The sequence below is a fragment of the Oncorhynchus masou genome, chromosome 22 (genome assembly GCF_036934945.1).
Source record: "Oncorhynchus masou masou isolate Uvic2021 chromosome 22, UVic_Omas_1.1, whole genome shotgun sequence".
Lineage (NCBI taxonomy): Eukaryota > Metazoa > Chordata > Actinopteri > Salmoniformes > Salmonidae > Oncorhynchus > Oncorhynchus masou.
The window spans coordinates 6,559,541-6,580,976 of NC_088233.1; the positions used below are offsets into that span (position 1 = coordinate 6,559,541).

General features: G+C 49.8%; 1 protein-coding gene across 1 annotated transcript in view; it reads left to right on the top strand.

Moving 5' to 3' along the window:
• The window catches only part of LOC135509782 (reelin-like), a 71,374-nt gene that overhangs the window by 41,579 nt on the left and 8,359 nt on the right, over nt 1–21,436 (top strand). The window contains exons 28-38 of the mRNA XM_064930681.1: nt 2,218–2,395; nt 4,196–4,371; nt 4,542–4,648; nt 6,391–6,633; nt 6,780–6,955; nt 7,438–7,511; nt 8,825–8,986; nt 9,149–9,306; nt 12,330–12,549; nt 13,575–13,772; nt 14,094–14,192. Coding sequence (XP_064786753.1) covers nt 2,218–2,395; nt 4,196–4,371; nt 4,542–4,648; nt 6,391–6,633; nt 6,780–6,955; nt 7,438–7,511; nt 8,825–8,986; nt 9,149–9,306; nt 12,330–12,549; nt 13,575–13,772; nt 14,094–14,192 — 1,791 coding nt within the window. The remainder of the gene's footprint in view (nt 1–2,217; nt 2,396–4,195; nt 4,372–4,541; nt 4,649–6,390; nt 6,634–6,779; nt 6,956–7,437; nt 7,512–8,824; nt 8,987–9,148; nt 9,307–12,329; nt 12,550–13,574; nt 13,773–14,093; nt 14,193–21,436) is intronic.

A 21,436-nucleotide genomic window follows, 5' to 3' on the forward strand; every position in this document is an offset into this window, starting at 1 on the left:
CCTGTTATATCAGCAGCCCTGGGGGGGAGAGTCCTGTTATATCAGCAGCCCTTTGGGGGGGGGGTTATATCAGCAACCCTTTGGGGGAGGTGTCCTGTTATATCAGCAGCCCTGGGGGGGTCCTGTTATATCAGCAGCCCTTTGGGGGGGGGGGGGGTTCCTGTTATATCAGCAGCCCTTTGGGGGGGGGGTCCTGTTATATCAGCAGCCCTGGGGGGGAGAGTCCTGTTATATCAGCAGCCCTTTGGGGGGGGGTCCTGTTATATCAGCAGCCCTTTGGGGGAGGGGTCCTGTTATATCAGCAGCCCTGGGGGGGTCCTGTTATATCAGCAGCCCTTGGGGGGGTTCTGTTATATCAGCAGCCCTGGGGGGGTCCTGTTATATCAGCAGCCCTGGGGGGGGGTCCTGTTATATCAGCAGCCCTGGGGGGGGACCTGTTGCACACTGCACACTGCCCTAACCCATCTGGACAAGAGGAATACCTATGTGAGAATGTGCTGTTCATCGACTACAGCTCGGCATTTAACACCATAGTACCCTCCAAGCTCGTCATCAAGCTCGAGACCCTGGGTCTCGACCCCGCCCTGTGCAACTGGGTACTGGACTTCCTGACGGGCCGCCCCCAGGTGGCGAGGGTAGGCAACAACATCTCCACCCCGCTGATCCTCAACACTGGGGCCCCACAAGGGTGCGTTCTGAGCCCTCTCCTGTACTCCCTGTTCACCCACGACTGTGTGGCCACGCACGCCTCCAACTCAATCATCAAGTTTGCGGACGACACAACAGTGGTTGGCTTGATTACCAACAACGACGAGACGGCCTACAGGGAGGAGGTGAGGGCCCTCGGAGTGTGGTGTCAGGAAAATAACCTCACACTCAACGTCAACAAAACTAAGGAGATGATTGTGGACTTCAGGAAACAGCAGAGGGAACACCCCCTATCCACATCAATGGAACAGTAGTGGAGAGGGTAGTAAGTTTTAAGTTCCTCGGCATACACATCACAGACAAACTGAATTGGTCCACCCACACAGACAGCATCGTGAAGAAGGCGCAGCAGCGCCTCTTCAACCTCAGGAGGCTGAAGAAATTTGGCTTGTCACCAAAAGCACTCACAAACTTCTACAGATGCACAATCGAGAGCATCCTGGCGGGCTGTATCACCGCCTGGTATGGCAACTGCTCCGCCCACAACCGTAAGGCTCTCCAGAGCGTAGTGAGGTCTGCACAACGCATCACCGGGGCAAACTACCTGCCCTCCAGGACACCTACACCACCCGATGTTACAGGAAGGCCATAAAGATCATCAAGGACAACAACCACCCGAGCCACTGCCTGTTCACCCGCTATCATCCAGAAGGCGAGGTCAGTACAGGTGCATCAAAGCTGGGACCGAGAGACTGAAAAACAGCTTCTATCTCAAGGCCATCAGACTGTTAAACAGCAACCACTAACATTGAGTGGCTGCTGCCAACACACTGACTCAACTCCAGCCACTTTAATAATGGGAATTGATGGGAAATGATGTAAAATATATCACTATCCACTTTAAACAATGCTACCTAATATAATGTTTACATACCCTACATTATTCATCTCATATGTATACGTATATACTGTACTCAATCATCTACTGCATCCTTATGTAATACATGTATCACTAGCCACTTTAACTATGCCACTTTGTTTACATACTCATCTCATATGTATATACTGTACTCGATACCATCTACTGTATCTTGCCTATGCTGCTCTGTACCATCACTCATTCATATATCTTTATGTACATAGTCTTTATCCCCTTACACTTGTGTGTATAAGACCGTAGTTTTGGAATTGTTAGTTAGATTACTTGTTGGTTATTACTGCATTGTCGGAACTAGAAGCACAAGCATTTCGCTACACTCGCATTAACATCTGCTAACCATGTGTATGTGACAAATAAAATTTGATTTGATTTGTTATACCAGCAGCCCTGGGGGGGGGGGTCCTGTTATATCAGCAGCCCTGGGGGGTCCTGTTATATCAGCAGCCCTGGGGGGGGTCCTGTTATATCAGCAGCCCTGGGGGGGGTCCTGTTATATCAGCAGCCCTGGGGTCCTGTTATATAAGCAGCCCTGGGGGGGCTGTTATATCAGCAACCCTGGGGGGGGGGGACCTGTTGCACACTGCACACTGCCCTAACCCTGGAACTATATTATGTGTTATGTTCTGCAGCGCGGTCCGTTTCCGGTTCTACCAGCAGCACTCGGACACCCAGTGGGCTGTGGAGAACTTCTACATCGGGCCGGCCTGTGACGGCAACTGTGGGGGGCATGGAGACTGTCTCGACCAGAGATGTCTCTGTGACCCGGGCTTCACTGGACCCAACTGCTACGCCAGCACTTCTCTCAAGGTGTCAATCAGTTCATCAATCTTTATTTATTTAGTACGTTTTCATACAAGTTGTTCCTATCTAGCTCAAAGGCCACGTCTCATAGAACCACGTCTCATAGAACCGCGTCTCATAGAACCACGTCTCATAGAACCACGTCTCATAGAACCACGTCTCATAGAACCACGTCTCATAGGGCCACGTCTCATAGGACCACGTCTCATAGAACCACGTCTCATTGGACCACGTCTCACAGGACCACGTCTCATAGAACAACGTCTCATAGAACCACGTCTCATTGGATCACATCTCATAGAACCACGTCTCATTGGACCACGTCTCACAGGACCACGTCTCATAGAACAACGTCTCATAGAACAACGTCTCATAGGACCACGTCTCATAGGGCCACATCTCATAGAACCACGTCTCATAGAACCACGTCTCATAGAACAACGTCTCATAGAACGTCTCATAGGACCACGTCTCATAGAACAACGTCTCATAGGACCACGTCTCATAAGACCACGTCTCATAGGGCCACATCTCATAGAACCACATCTCATAGAACCACGTCTCATAGAACCACGTCTCATAGAACAACGTCTCATAGAACGTCTCATAGGACCACGTCTCATAGAACCACGTCTCATAGAACCACGTCTCATAAGGCCACATCTCATAGAACCACGTCTCATAGGACCACGTCTCATAGAACAACGTCTCATAGGACCACGTCTCATAGAACCACGTCTCATTGGACCACGTCTCATAGGACCACGTCTCACAGGACCACGTCTCATAGAACCACGTCTCATAGAACCACGTCTCATAAGGTCACATCTCATAGAACCACGTCTCATAGGACCACGTCTCATAGGACCACGTCTCATAGAACCACATCTCATAGAACCACGTCTCATAAGGCCACATCTCATAGAACCATGTCTCACAGGACCACGTCTCATAAGGCCACGTCTCATAGAACAACGTCTCATAGAACCACGTCTCATAGGACCACGTCTCATAGAACCACGTTTCATAGAACCACGTCTCACAGGACTACGTCTCATAGGACTGCGTCTCATAGAACCACGTCTCATAGAACCACGTCTCATAGGACCACGTCTCATAGGACCACGTCTCATAGAACCACGTCTCATAGGGCCACGTCTCAAAGAACCACATCTCATAGGACCACGTCTCATAGAACCACTTCTCATAGGACTACGTCTCATAGGACTGCGTCTCATAGAACCACGTCTCATAGAACCGCGTCTCACAGGACTGCGTCTCATAGGACTGCGTCTCATAGGACTGCGTCTCATAGAACCACGTCTCATAGAACCACGTCTCATAGGACCACGTCTCACAGGACCACGTCTCATAGAACCACGTCTCATAGAACCACGTCTCACAGGACCACGTCTCATAGGACCACGTCTCATAGAACCACGTCTCATAGAACCACGTCTCATAGAACCACGTCTCACATGACCGCGTCTCATAGAACCACGTCTCATAGAACCACGTCTCATAGAACCACGTCTCACATGACCGCGTCTCATTGGACCACGTCTCATAGAACCACGTCTCATAGAACCACGTCTCATAGAACCACGTCTCATAGAACCACGTCTCATAGAACCACGTCTCATAGAACCACGTCTCATAGGACCACGTCTCATAGAACCACGTCTCATAAGGCCATGCCTTTTGAACACTCCATGCCTCTTAACTCTTGTGTGTGTCAAAGTGTTGGGAAAAGAGAAGAGACATTCCCCTTCTGTGGACAATAAAGTATCTATTCTATTCTCATAGGCGTCTCTGAAGGAGCGTTTTGACTGGGAGGGGGCCCCAGGTCCTCAGTGGCAGGTCCTGGAGGGGGGCCATCCCTGTACTGACTGTGGGGTGCTGGTAGAGGGGACAGCCCTGTACTTTGGAGGGTCAGATGCCAGACAGGCCGTCACCACTGACCTGGACCTTCGCGGAGCCAAGTTAGTAACTCTACTGTTAGTCTTCTCAGGGTCCGGTTATACAATTTGTATACAGTTATTTTCTGTCAATTTAGGCTTTTTAAGAATCCTTTTTCAATGTGTGTCTCGTTTGGAGGAGTTGGGAGAAAGCACAACACAAATGTAATCTTCCTCTTCTTCTTCTTCTTTAGGTTTGTAGAATACTGGGCCAGGATCGGCAGTGAAGACAACATGACCATGTGCCATCGCCCAACCTGTCGTAAAGAGGGAGTGCTGCTGGACTACTCTACAGATGGAGGTATGAAACAACATAGACAGACAGACAGACATTTAGAAATAAATCCACGTAGCTCCATCAGCACGGGAATCCTAATGATTAACCTGATGGAGAACCAGCAGGGGAATCCTAATGATTAACCTGATGGAGAACCAGCAGGGGAATCCTAACGATTAACCTGATGGAGAACCAGCAGGGGAATCCTAACGATTAACCTGATGGAGAACCAGCAGGGGAATCCTAACGATTAACCTGAACCAGAGAACCAGCCTGGGAATCCAGCAGGGGAACGATTAACCTGAAGGAGAACCAGCAGGGGAATCCCTAACGAGGGGAATCCTACGATTAACCTGATGGAGAACCAGCAGGGGAATCCTAACGATTAACCTGATGGAGAACCAGCAGGGGAATCCTAACGATTAACCTGAAGGAGAACCAGCAGGGGAATCCTAACGATTAACCTGAAGGAGAACCAGCAGGGGAATCCTAACCCTGATGGAGAACCAGCAGGGGAATCCTAACGATTAACCTGATGGAGAACCAGCAGGGGAATCCTAACGATTAACCTGATGGAGAACCAGCAGGGGAATCCTAACGATTAACCTGATGGAGAACCAGCAGGGGAATCCTAACGATTAACCTGATGGAGAACCAGCAGGGGAATCCTAACGATTAACCTGATGGAGAACCAGCAGGGGAATCCTAACGATTAACCTGATGGAGAACCAGCAGGGGAATCCTAACGATTAACCTGATGGAGAACCAGCAGGGGAATCCTAACGATTAACCTGAAGGAGAACCAGCAGGGAAACCTCCAGCAGGGGAATCCTAACGATTAACCTGATGGAGAACCAGCAGGGGAATCCTAACGATTAACCTGAAGGAGAACCAGCAGGGGAATCCTAACGATTAACCTGAAGGAGAACCAGCAGGGGAATCCTAACGATTAACCTGAAGGAGAACCAGCAGGGAATCCTAACGATTAACCTGATGGAGAACCAGCAGGGGAATCCTAACGGAATCCTAACGATTAACCTGAAGGAGAACCAGCAGGGGAATCCTAACGATTAACCTGATGGAGAACCAGCAGGGAATCCAGCCTGATGGAGAACCAGGGGAATCCTAACGATTAACCTGATGGAGAACCAGCAGGGGAATCCTTTAACCTGATGGAGAACCAGCAGGGGAATCCTAACGATTAACCTGATGGAGAACCAGGAATAATATTAGAATATGACAGAGATCCATCCCTTCATGCTTATGTCTGTCCCTCTCCCTCCCTCCCTCCCTCCCTCCATCCCTCTCTCTCCCTCCATCCCTCTCTCTCCCTCCATCCCTCTGGAGAACCTCCATCCCTCTCTCTCCCTCCCTCCCTCCCTCCCTCCCTCCCTCCCTCCATCCCTTTCTCTCCCTCCCTCCCTTCCTCCCTCCATCCCTCTCTCTCTCCCTCCCTCCCTCCCTCCCTCCATCCCTCTCTCTCCCTCCCTCCCTCCCTCCCTCCCTCCCTCCCTCCCTCCCTCCCTCCCTCCCTCCATCCCTTTCCCTCCCCCTCCATCCCTCTCTCTCCCTCCATCCCTCTCTCCCTCCCTCCCTCCCTCTCGTTCTCTCCCTCCCTCCCTCTCGTTCTCTCCCTCCCTCCCTCCCTCCCTCCCTCCCTCCCTCCCTCCCTCCCCTCCCTCCTCCCTCCCTCCCTCCCTCTCTCCCTCCCTCCCCTCCATCCCTCTCTCTCCCTCCCTCCCTCTCTCTCCCTCTCTCTCCCCCAGGTGTGTCCTGGACCCTGCTCCATGAGATGGACTATCTGAAGTATGTGTCTGTGAGGCGTGATTACATTGTAATACCAGAGGAGGCGTTATCTAATGCTACACGGTTGCGGTGGTGGCAGCCCTTCCACGTCTCCTCTGGTCTGGCGACATCCGGGCCGGAGCGAGCTCAGTGGGCCGTCGACAACATCCTGGTGGGAGGGTCTGACATCAACCCCTCCACCCTGCTCGACAACTTCGATGAAGGTAAACAAATTGTGCTGTATCACCTTCGGAAAATAATCTCTCTTTCTACGTTTTTAAATGCCCTTAGACAAATCTAAAAAAGACAATGGACAACCAACTATTATTTTTCTCTTTCTCGTACCCCCCGTCCCCCGTCTCTCTCTCAGAGGGTGTGTCACATGAGGAGAGCTGGAGCTTCTATCCCAATGCGGTGCGTACAGCAGGCTTCTGTGGGAACCCCTCTTTCCACCTCTACTGGCCCAACAAGAAACAGGACGAAACGCATAACATTCTGGCCACCCGCGAGCTCATCGTACAGCCTGGGTACATCCTACAGTTTAAGGTATAACCTCTCAGCATCCTACAGTCTTACATACAGTATTTTAACATGAACAATAACAGCGGTCCAAGAAACATTCCCTGTGGAACACCATATTTTTTTTATATTTTTTTTTTACCTTTATTTTACTAGGCAAGGCAGTTAAGAACAAATTCTTATTTTCAATGACGGCCTAAGAACAGTGGGTTAACTGCCTGTTCAGGGGCAGAACGACAGATTTGTACCTTGTCAGGTCGGGGATTCGAACTTGCAACCTTTCGGTGACTAGTCCAACGCTCTAACCTCTAGGCTATCCTGCCGCCCCATATTTAATCTCAAGAGGGGCTCCTTTGAAAAAGGATAGCATGAATTATTGGTTTTAGATAGCTGCTGCAAACCCATCTTAGCATTTACAACATGGCGACATCACACCGTTTAAGGTAACTGTTACTGCTTACACATTCTTGTGTAAGTCTGAGTCCTACTCCCCTTTGTCTTCTGTGTAGATTGTGGTTGGCTGTGAGGCAGACAGCTGTGAAGACCACCACTCTGTCCTGCTGCAGTACAGGAAGGATGCCAGGTGAGATGCTGTTAATGGACGGTTCCGATGCGCTAGTTAAATGCCTTCCTCACACAGTACAATGACTGCTGCCCCCCCCCCCCCCCCTCCATTGATGCCAGGCAGTTCAAGGCAGACCGCTGTACTGCATTGCATTGTTTGCAGAAAACAGAATCTTCTATTTCACCAGATGTCCTTTAAAATTTAAGGATAATTTAGTAGCCTGCAGTACCTCGGTCGGCCTTCAACTTGAGATAATCAATGAGAGGGGGCAGCACTGAGCTAGCCTGCAACGAAACTTCCCGAAGTAGCTCAAACTGCGCATGTAATGTCTACAAACATTTTCCACAAGACACAATCTGGCTTTGGCTTTGTCTATTCATATATACAGTCATTGGGTCAAATCCATTTCAATTCAGTCAATTCAGGAAGTGAACTGAAATTCTAATTACAAAATGTTCCTCATTAAAAAGTAATTGGAATTGACCGCAACCCTTCCTTCTCCTACCTCTTCCCCCCTCCCCCTCCATCCTCCCTCCATCCTCCCTCTCTCTCTCTCTCTCTCTCTCTCTCTCTCTCTCTTTCCCCATCCCCCTCCATACTCCCTCTCTCTCTTCTCCCCTCCCCCTCCATCCTCACTCTCTCTCTCCCTCTTCCCTCCTGCCCCTCCATCCTCCCTCTCTCTCTCTTTCCCCATCCCCCTCCATACTCCCTCTCTCTCTTCCCCCCTCCCCCTCCATCCTCCCTCTCTCTCTCTTTCCCCATCCCCCTCCATACTCCCTCTCTCTCTTCTCCCTCCCCCTCCATCCTCCCTCTCTCTCTTTTCCCCATCCCCCTCCATCCTCCCTCTCTCTCTCTCTCTTCCCCCTCCATCCTCCCTCTCTCTCTCTTCCCCCCCCCCTCCATCCTCCCTCTCTCTCTCTTCCCCCCTCCCCCTCCATCCTCCCTCTCTCTCTCTTTCCCCACTCCCCCTCCATCCTCCCTCTCTCTCTCGCTCTCCCCCTCCCCCTCCATCCTCCCTCTCTCTTCCCCCTCCCCTCCATCCTCCCTCTCTCTCTCTTCCCCCCCCCTCCATCCTCCCTCTCTCTCTCTTCCCCCCTCCCCATCCATCCTCCCTCTTCCCCCTCCCCTCCATCCTCCCTCTCTCCCTCTCCCCCTCCATCCTCCCTCTCTCTCTCCTCCCCCTCCCCCTCCATCCTCTCTCTCTCTCTCTTTTCCCCCTCCCCTCTCTCTTTCTCCTCCCCCTCCATCCTCCCTCTCTCTCTTCCCCCTCCCCTCCATCCTCCCTCTCTCACTTCCTCCCTCCCCTCCATCCTCCCTCTCTTCCTCTCCAGGTCTGACTCATGGCAGCTGGTTCAGTCAGAGTGTATTCCCTCCTCTGTGAACAACGTGGGCTGTTCTCCCTTCATTTTCCATGAGTCCACCATCTACAGTCCAGTCAACAGCTCCAGCTGGACCAGGGTCACTGTTCAGCTGCCTGACCACGTCTCCTCAGGGTAGGACCACTGCAACCAGAAGACTGCTGGTTTCAGATCATGTGTTTAGAACTTAACTCGTACCCCCCCCCATCCTGAAACTGGATGCTGATCGTCACGCCCCCCCCCCCCCCCCGACCATGTGATAAAGTCTCATCTCCCCCCCCGTCTCCTCCCCTGCAGAGCCACGCAGTTCCGTTGGATCCAGAAGGAGGGTGCTGGTGAGCGTCATGGCTGGGGGGTGGACCAGGTCTACATCGGGGAGGCATGTCCTGGGATGTGTAGTGGTCATGGTTACTGCACAAGCGGGGTGGTCTGCATCTGTGACGAGGGACACCGTGGTGGGTAGCTGATAAGACTACAACACTGACACAAAGACTAAAACACACACAGACTACAACACTGACACAAAGACTACAACACTCACAGACTACAACACACACAGACTACAACACACACAGACTACAACACTGACACAAAGACTACAACACTGACACAGACTACAACACACACAGACTACAACACTGACAAAGACTACAACACTGACAGACTACAACACTGACACAAAGACTACAACACTGACACAAAGACTACAACACACACAAAGACTACAACATACAAAGACTACAACACTGACACAAAGACTACAACACACACAGACTACACTGACAAAGACTACAACACACACAGACTACAACACTGACAAAGACTACAACACTGACAAAGACTACAACACACACAGACTACAACACTGACACAAAGACTACAACACTGACACAAAGACTACAACACACACAGACTACAACACTGACAAAGACTACAACACTGACAAAGACTACAACACTGACAAAGACTACAACACTGACACAAAGACTACAACACTGACAAAGACTACAACACTGACACAAAGACTACAACACTGACACAAAGACTACAACACTGACACAAAGACTACAACACTGACACAAAGACTACAACACTGACAAAGACTACAACACTGACAAAGACTACAACACTGACACAAAGACTACAACACTGACACAAAGACTACAACACTGACACAAAGACTACAATACACACAGACTACAACACTGACACACAGACTACAACACTGACACAAAGACTACAACACTGACACAAAGACTACAACACACACAGACTACACTGACAAAGACTACAACACTGACACAAAGACTACAACACTGACACACAGACTACAACACTGACAAAGACTACAACACTGACACAAAGACTACAACACTGACACACAGACTACAACACTGACACAAAGACTACAACACTGACAATGACTACAACACTGACACAAAGACTACAACATTGACACAAAGACTACAACACACACAGACTACAACACTGACAAAGACTACAACACTGACACAAAGACTACAACACTTACACAGACTACAACACTGACACAAAGACTACAACACTGACACAGACTACAACACACACAGACTACAACACTGACAAAGACTACAACACTGACAAAGACTACAACACTGACACAAAGACTACAACACTGACAAAGACTACAACACTGACACAAAGACTACAACACACACAAAGACTACAACACTGACACAAAGACTACAACACTGACACAAAGACTACAACACTGACAAAGTCTACAACACTGACACAAAGACTACAACACACACAAAGACTACAACACTGACACAAAGACTACAACACACACAGACTACACTGACAAAGACTACAACACTGACACACAGACTACAACACTGACACAGACTACAACACACACAGACTACAACACTGACAAAGACTACAACACTGACAAAGACTACAACACTGACACAAAGACTACAACACACACAAAGACTACAACATACAAAGACTACAACACTGACACAAAGACTACAACACACACAGACTACACTGACAAAGACTACAACACTGACACACAGACTACAACACTGACACAGACTACAACACACACAGACTACAACACTGACAAAGACTACAACACTGACAAAGACTACAACACTGACACAAAGACTACAACACTGACACACAGACTACAACACACACAGACTACACTGACAAAGACTACAACACTGACACAAAGACTACAACACTGACACAAAGACTACAACAGTGACACAAAGACTACAACACACACAAAGACTACAACACTGACACACAGACTACAACACTGACACACAGACTACAACACTGACACAAAGACTACAACACTGACACAAAGACTACAACACTGACACAAAGACTACAACACTGACACACAGAATACAACACTGACACAAAGACTACAACACTGACACAAAGACTACAACACTGACACAAAGACTACAACACTGACACAAAGACTACAACACTGACACAAAGACTACAACACACACAAAGACTACAACACTGACACAAAGACTACAACACTGACACAAAGACTACAACACACACAAAGACTACAACACTGACACACAGACTACAACACTGACACACAGACTACAACACTGACACAAAGACTACAACACTGACACAAAGACTACAACACACACAAAGACTACAACACTGACACACAGACTACAACACTGACACACAGACTACAACACTTACACAAAGACTACAACACTGACACAAAGACTACAACACACACAGACTACACTGACAAAGACTACAACACTGACACAAAGACTACAACACTGACACACAGACTATAACACTGACACACAGACTACAACACTGACACAAAGACTACAACACTGACACAAAGACTACAACACTGACACAGACTACAACACTGACACAAAGACTACAACACTGACAAAGACTACAACACTGACACAAAGACTACAACATTGACACAAATACTACAACACACACAGACTACAACACTGACAAAGACTACAACACTGACACAAAGACTACAACACTGACACAAAGACTACAACACTGACACACAGACTACAACACTGACACAAAGACTACAACACTGACACAAAGACTACAACACTGACAAAGACTACAACACACACAGACTACAACACTGACACAAAGACTACAACTCTGACACACAGACTACAACACTGACACAAAGACTACAAGACTGACACACAGACTACAACACTTACACAAAGACTACAACACTGACACAAAGACTACAACACTGACACAAAGACTACAACACACACAGACTACAACACTGACACACAGACTACAACACTGACACAAACCACTCTTGTAATCATAACCTGATGGCCTTACCTTCTACCCTCTGAGTCTGTTTCCGCTCAGTCTGTTGTCTTTCTTACAGAGAGTTGTAATTGACAATTGATTGATTGGTTCTCCTGCCTCCATCTCCCAGGTGATGACTGCTCCCTGTCCAGCAATGACCTACCTAGCTCCATCAAGGATAACTTTGAGTCAGGCAGCGTGTCAGAGGAGAGCTGGCAACTCATCCAAGGGGGCGGAGTGGGAAGTGGGTGTGGCCAGCTCTCTCCCCACGCCCACGGAGACTCGCTCTACTTCAACGGCTGTAAGACGAGGCAGGCGATCACCAAGCCTCTGGACCTGACACGAGCCAGGTATGGACTGGACAATGGATTGTACTGTACTAGCCTAGCCTAGCCCACAGTCTATCCAACTACTGAAGGTACAGTGAGAGAAGTTTGTTATACAGTACAGTACCTGTAAGACAAGGCCTGCGGTCACCAAACCTGTTGACATCACACGAGACATGTACTAGTGGACACTGGACCATACTAGCGTAGCCTAGCCTAGCCTAGCCTTGCCCACACAGGACCATACTAGCATAGCCTAACATAGCTTGTCCTAGCCTAGCCTAGCCTTGCCCACACAGGACCATACTAGCATAGCCTAGCATAGCTTGTCCTGGCCAACTACTGAGGCCATTGAGATCAATATACAGTATTACTAAAATGGAAAACTTGGAGGCTAAACTTGTAGAACCTCGTCCATCCAAAAGTACCAAGATATTCTTACCAGAACTATCTCCTCCCTCCCTCTTTCTCTCCTTCACCCCCCACCACCTCCTCCTCCACCTCATCTTTCTCCCCCTCCTCCCTCCCTCTTTCTCTCCTTCACCCCCCCCCCCACCACCTCCTCCTCCACCTCATCTTTCTCCCCCTCCTCCCTCCCTCTTTCTCTCCTTCACCCCCACCCCCACCACCACCTCCACCTCATCTTTCTCTCCCCCTCCTCCCTCCCTCTTTCTCTCCTTCACCCCCCCCACCACCTCCACCTCATCTTTCTCTCCCCCTCCCCTCCTCCCTCCCTCTTTCTCTCCTTCACCCCCCCCCCCCCACCACCTCCACCTCATCTTTCTCCCCCCTCCTCCCTCCCTCTTTCTCTCCTTCACCCCCCCACCACCTCCTCCTCATCTCCCCCTCCCCCTCCCCCCCTCCTCCCTCCCCCTCATCTTTCTCTCCTTCACCCCCCCACCACCTCCTACTCATCTCCCCCTCCCCCTCCCCCTCCTCCCTCCCCCTCATCTTTCTCTCCTTCACCCCCCCACCACCTCCTCCTCATCTTTCTCTCCCCCTCCCCCTCCACTCCTCCCTCCCCCTTCCTCTCTCTCTCTCCCCTACAGTAAGATCATGTTTGTGCTGCAGATAGGCAGTGTGTCTCAGACAGACAGCTGTAACACAGCCCTGGACCAGGCAAACACAGTGGACAGGGCCGTTCTGCTGCAGTACACGGTCAATAACGGAGTCAGCTGGCACGTTATCGCCCAGCACCAGCCCAAAGACTTCATCAAGGCCCAGAGGGTTTCCTACAACATCCCACTGTGAGTGAACACAACGCTCTCTCTCTCTCTCTCTCTCTCTCTCTCTCTCTCTCTCTCTCTCTCTCTCTCTCTCTCTCTCTCTCTCTCTCTCTCTCTCTCTCTCTCTCTCTCTCTCTCTCTCTCTCTCTCTCTCTCTCTCTCTCTCTCTCTCTCTCTCTCTCTCTCTCTCTCTCTCTCTCTCTCTCTCTCTCTCTCTCTCTCTCTCTCTCTCTCTCTCTCTCTCTCTCTCTCTCTCTCTCTCTCTCTCTCTCTCTCTCTCTCTGACACGCTAACTGCCTACTCTTGACCTCTGACCTCCTCTCCTCCTGCCGCCTGCCCCAGAGAGGCGAGGGCTAAAGGGGTGGCGCTGCGGTGGTGGCAACCACGTCACGACGGAGCGGGACATGACCAGTGGGCGCTGGACCACGTGGAAGTCGTGCTGTGAGTACCCCTGGTCCCTAGAGAACCTCAGTCTGAGAACCTAGAGAACCTCCATCTGAGAACCTAGAGAACCTCAGTTTGCCCCTACCTCTGCCCCAAAAACACCCGCCTCTCTCCACATAAACTGACACACACACAACAGCAAGGAAGAAGCCTTACACCCTCACACACATGCACCCCCATAGTGTGTGCTCAACCAACAGGAAGGAAGAATAAAGACTGAATGTTGTGACCGAGACGGTTTTCTGTGCTGGTTAGTGACTTCACAGTGACTTTGGTCTATTTGAATATTGTGTGAGACCACCTACTGCATACACAAAGCTTGTCTACACACACCATCTACACACACCATCTACACACACCGTCTACACACACCGTCTACACACAGCATCTACACACAGCGTCTACACACAGCGTCTACACACAGCATCTACACACACCGTCTACACACACCGTCTACACACACCGTCTACACACAGCATCTACACACAGCATCTACACACAGCATCTACACACAGCGTCTACACACAGCATCTACACACACCGTCTACACACACCGTCTACACACAGCATCTACACACAGCATCTACACACACCGTCTACACACAGCGTCTACACACACCGTCTACACACAGCATCTACACACAGCGTCTACACACAGCGTCTACACACACCGTCTACACACAGCGTCTACACACACCGTCTACACACAGCATCTACACACACCGTCTACACACACCGTCTACACACAGCATCTACACACAGCATCTACACACACCGTCTACACACACCGTCTACACACAGCATCTACACACACCGTCTACACACACCGTCTACACACACCGTCTACACACAGCATCTACACACAGCATCTACACACACCGTCTACACACACCGTCTTTACACACAGCATCTACACACAGCATCTACACACAGCATCTACTAACACCGTCTACACACACCGTCTACACACACCGTCTACACACAGCATCTACACACAGCATCTACACACACCGTCTACACACACCGTCTACACACAGCATCTACACACACCGTCTACACACAGCGTCTACACACACCGTCTACACACAGCATCTACACACACCGTCTACACACAGCATCTACACACACCGTCTACACACAGCATCTACACACACCGTCTACACACACCGTCTACACACAGCATCTACACACAGCGTCTACACACACCGTCTACACACACCGTCTACACACAGCATCTACACACAGCATCTACACACACCGTCTACACACACCGTCTACACACAGCATCTACACACAGCATCTACACACACCGTCTACACACACCGTCTACACACAGCATCTACACACACCGTCTACACACAGCGTCTACACACACCGTCTACACACAGCATCTACACACACCGTCTACACACAGCATCTACACACACCGTCTACACACAGCATCTACACACACCGTCTACACACACCGTCTACACACAGCATCTAACACCGTTTACACACACCGTCTACACACAGCATCTACACACACCGTCTACACACAGCATCTAACACCGTATACACACACCGTCTACACACACCGTCTACACACAGCATCTAACACCGTTTACACACACCGTCTACACACACCGTCTACACACAGCATCTAACACCGTTTACACACACCGTCTACACACAGCATCTACACACACCGTCTACACACAGCATCTAACACCGTTTACACACACCGTCTACACACACCGTCTACACACACCGTCTACACACAGCATCTAACACCGTCTACACACACCGTCTACACACACCGTCTACACACAGCATCTACACACACCATCTAACACCGTCTACACACACCGTCTACACACACCGTCTACACACCGTCTACACACAGCATCTAACACCGTCTACACACGCCGTCTACACACACCGTTTACACACCGTCTACACACACCGTCTACACACACCGTCTACACACACCATCTACACACACCATCTACACACACAGTCTACACACACAGTCTACACACACCGTCTACACACACCGTCTACACACACAGCATCTACACACAGCATCTACACACAGCATCTACACACAGCATCTACACACCGTTTACACACACCGTTTACACACAGCATCTACACACCGTCTACACACACCATCTACACACACCGTCTACACACAGCATCTAACACCGTCTACACACACCCGTCTACACACACCGTTTACACACCGTCTACACACACCGTCTACACACACCATCTACACACACCATCTACACACACAGTCTACACACAGCATCTACACACCGTCTACACACACCGTCTACACACACCGTTTACACACACCGTCTAAACACAGCATCTACACACACCGTCTACACACACACGTCTACACACACCGTCTACACACAGCATCTAACACCGTCTACACACACCGTCTACACACAGCATCTACACACAGCGTCTACACACAGCATCTAACACCGTCTACACACACCGTCTACACACACCGTCTACACACAGCATCTAACACCGTCTACACACACCGTCTACACACAGCATCTACACACACCGTCTACACACAGCATCTAACACCATCTACACACACTGTCTACACACACCGTCTACACACAGCATCTAACACCGTCTACACACACCGTCTACACACCGTCTACACACACCGTCTACACACACCGTCTACACACAGCATCTAACACCGTCTACACACACCGTCTACACACACCATCTACACACAGCATCTAACACCGTCTACACACACCGTCTACACACACCGTCTACACACAGCATCTAACACCGTATACACACACCGTCTACACACAGCATCTAACACCGTTTACACACACCGTCTACACACACCGTCTACACACAGCATCTAACACCGTTTACACACACCGTCTACACACAGCATCTACACACACCGTCTACACACAGCATCTAACACCGTTTACACACACCGTCTACACACACCGTCTACACACACCGTCTACACACAGCATCTAACACCGTCTACACACACCGTCTACACACACCGTCTACACACAGCATCTACACACACCATCTAACACCGTCTACACACCCCGTCTACACACACCGTCTACACACACCGTCTACACACAGCATCTAACACCGTCTACACACGCCGTCTACACACACCACACACATCTACACACACCGTTTACACACCGTCTACACTAACACCGTCTACACCGTCTACACACACCGTCTACACACACCATCTACACACACCATCTACACACACAGTCTACACACACAGTCTACACACACCGTCTACACACACCGTCTACACACACAGCATCTACACACAGCATCTACACACAGCATCTACACACAGCATCTACACACCGTTTACACACACCGTTTACACACAGCATCTACACACCGTCTACACACACCATCTACACACACCGTCTACACACAGCATCTAACACCGTCTACACACGCCGTCTACACACACCGTTTACACACCGTCTACACACACCGTCTACACACACCATCTACACACACCATCTACACACACAGTCTACACACAGCATCTACACACCGTCTACACACACCGTCTACACACACCGTTTACACACACCGTCTAAACACAGCATCTACACACACCGTCTACACACACCGTCTACACACACCGTCTACACACAGCATCTAACACCGTTTACACACACCGTCTACACACAGCATCTACACACACCGTCTACACACAGCATCTAACACCGTCTACACACACCGTCTACACACACCGTCTACACACAGCATCTAACACCGTTTACACACACCGTCTACACACAGCATCTACACACACCGTCTACACACAGCATCTAACACCATCTACACACACAGTCTACACACACCGTCTACACACAGCATCTAACACCGTCTACACACACCGTCTACACACCGTCTACACACACCGTCTACACACACCGTCTACACACAGCATCTAACACCGTCTACACACACCGTCTACACACACCATCTACACACAGCATCTAACACCGTCTACACACGCCGTCTACACACACCGTTTACACACCGTCTACACACACCGTCTACACACACCGTCTACACACACCGTCTACACACACCATCTACACACACCGTCTACACACAGCATCTACACACACCGTTTACACACCGTCTACACACAGCATCTAACACCGTCTACACACACCGTTTACACACCGTCTACACACACCATCTACACACACAGTCTACACACAGCATCTACACACCGTCTACACACACCGTCTACACACACCGTCTACACACACAGCATCTACACACAGCATCTACACACAGCATCTACACACACAGTCTACACACAGCATCTACACACCGTCTACACACACCGTCTACACACACCGTCTACACACACAGCATCTACACACAGCATCTACACACAGCATCTACACACAGCATCTACACACCGTTTACACACACCGTTTACACACAGCATCTACACACCGTTTACACACACCGTCTACACACAGCATCTACACACACCGTCTACACACAGCATCTACACACACCGTTTACACACACCGTTTACACACACCGTCTACACACACATCTACACACAGCATCTAACACACGTTTACACACACACCGTCTACACACACCATCTACACACACCGTCTACACACAGCATCTAACACCGTCTACACACACCGTCTACACACACCGTCTACACACAGCATCTACACACACCATCTAACACCGTCTACACACCCCGTCTACACACACCGTCTACACACACCGTCTACACACAGCATCTAACACCGTCTACACACGCCGTCTACACACACCGTTTACACACCGTCTACACACACCGTCTACACACACCATCTACACACACAGTCTACACACAGCATCTACACACCGTCTACACACACACCGTCTACACACACCGTTTACACACACCGTCTAAACACAGCATCTACACACACCGTCTACACACACCGTCTACACACACCGTCTACACACAGCATCTAACACCGTTTACACACACCGTCTACACACAGCATCTACACACACCGTCTACACACAGCATCTAACACCGTCTACACACACCGTCTACACACACCGTCTACACACAGCATCTAACACCGTTTACACACACCGTCTACACACAGCATCTACACACACCGTCTACACACAGCATCTAACACCGTCTACACACACCGTCTACACACACCGTCTACACACAGCATCTAACACCGTCTACACACACCGTCTACACACACCGTCTACACACACCGTCTACACACACCGTCTACACACAGCATCTAACACCGTCTACACACACCGTCTACACACACCGTCTACACACAGCATCTAACACCGTCTACACACACCGTCTACACACACCGTCTACACACACCGTCTACACACAGCATCTACACACACCATCTAACACCGTCTACACACACCGTCTACACACACCGTCTACACACCGTCTACACACAGCATCTAACACCGTCTACACACGCCGTCTACACACACCGTTTACACACCGTCTACACACACCGTCTACACACACCGTCTACACACACATCTACACACACCGTCTACACACAGCATCTACACACACCGTTTACACACCGTCTAACACCGTCTACACACACCGTTTACACACCGTCTACACACACCGTCTACACACACCATCTACACACACCATCTACACACACAGTCTACACACAGCATCTACACACCGTCTACACACACCGTCTACACACACCGTCTACACACACAGCATCTACACACACAGCATCTACACACAGCATCTAGACACAGCATCTAGACACCGTTTACACACACCGTTTACACACAGCATCTACACACCGTCTACACACACCGTCTACACACACCGTCTACACACCTGCATAACCGTCTACACACAGCATCTACACACAGCATCTACACACCGTCTACACACACCGTTTACACACAGCATCTACACACCGTCTACACACACCGTCTACACACAGCATCTACACACCGTCTACACACACCGTCTACACACCTGCATAACCGTCTACACAGCGGAAGCATAGAGCATTTGAATGCCTATTGCATGTTGCTGAGGGCTTCATGCCAGTGATAAAGGTCATTGATTATAACATTCTAAAGGATGTCATGCATTGTGCTTCATCTAACAGTCATGACATGTGTATGTAAGGGCTAGATGTAGTTCCGTTAAGTTAACGTTAAGGGCAGGTGTTCAGTCAATATTTGGCAAACGACAGAGAGCCCATTGAGTTGTACCACTTGGAATGACATCTATAGAACAAGGCCTTGTGCGTGTAGAGTCAACACGCCAGCTACACACAGAACACACACCTTACCTGAGCTGTCCCTGGTTAGGTGTGGCCTTGACCTGTCCTCTCCTACTCCTACGGTTGGTTCTCAACATTCAACAACAGTGTCTGCTGAACAGAATAACCGTTCGATCCTCACACTTCTCTTTTTTTATTTCTACACACAGCGTCTACACACAGCGTCTACACACAGCATCTACACACAGCATCTACACACAGCATCTACACACACCGTCTACACACAGCATCTACACACACCGTCTACACACACCGTTTACACACACCGTCTACACACACCATCTACACACACCGTCTACACACACCATCTACACACACCGTCTACACACAGCATCTACACACACCGTCTACACACAGCATCTACACACACCGTCTACACACAGCATCTACACACACCGTCTACACACACCGTTTACACACACCGTCTACACACACCATCTACACACACCGTCTACACACACCATCTACACACACCGTCTACACACAGCATCTACACACACCGTCTACACACAGCATCTACACACAGCGTCTACACACAGCATCTACACACAGCATCTACACACAGCATCTACACACAGCGTCTACACACAGCGTCTACACACAGCGTCTACACACACCGTCTACACACACCGTCTACACACAGCATCTACACACAGCGTCTACACACAGCGTCTACACACACCATCTACACACACCATCTACACACAGCATCTAACACCGTCTACACACACCGTCTACACACACCGTCTACACACAGCGTCTACACACACCGTCTACACACACCGTCTACACACACCGTCTACACACAGCATATACACACCGTCTATACACACCGTCTACACACGCCGTCTACACACACCGTTTACA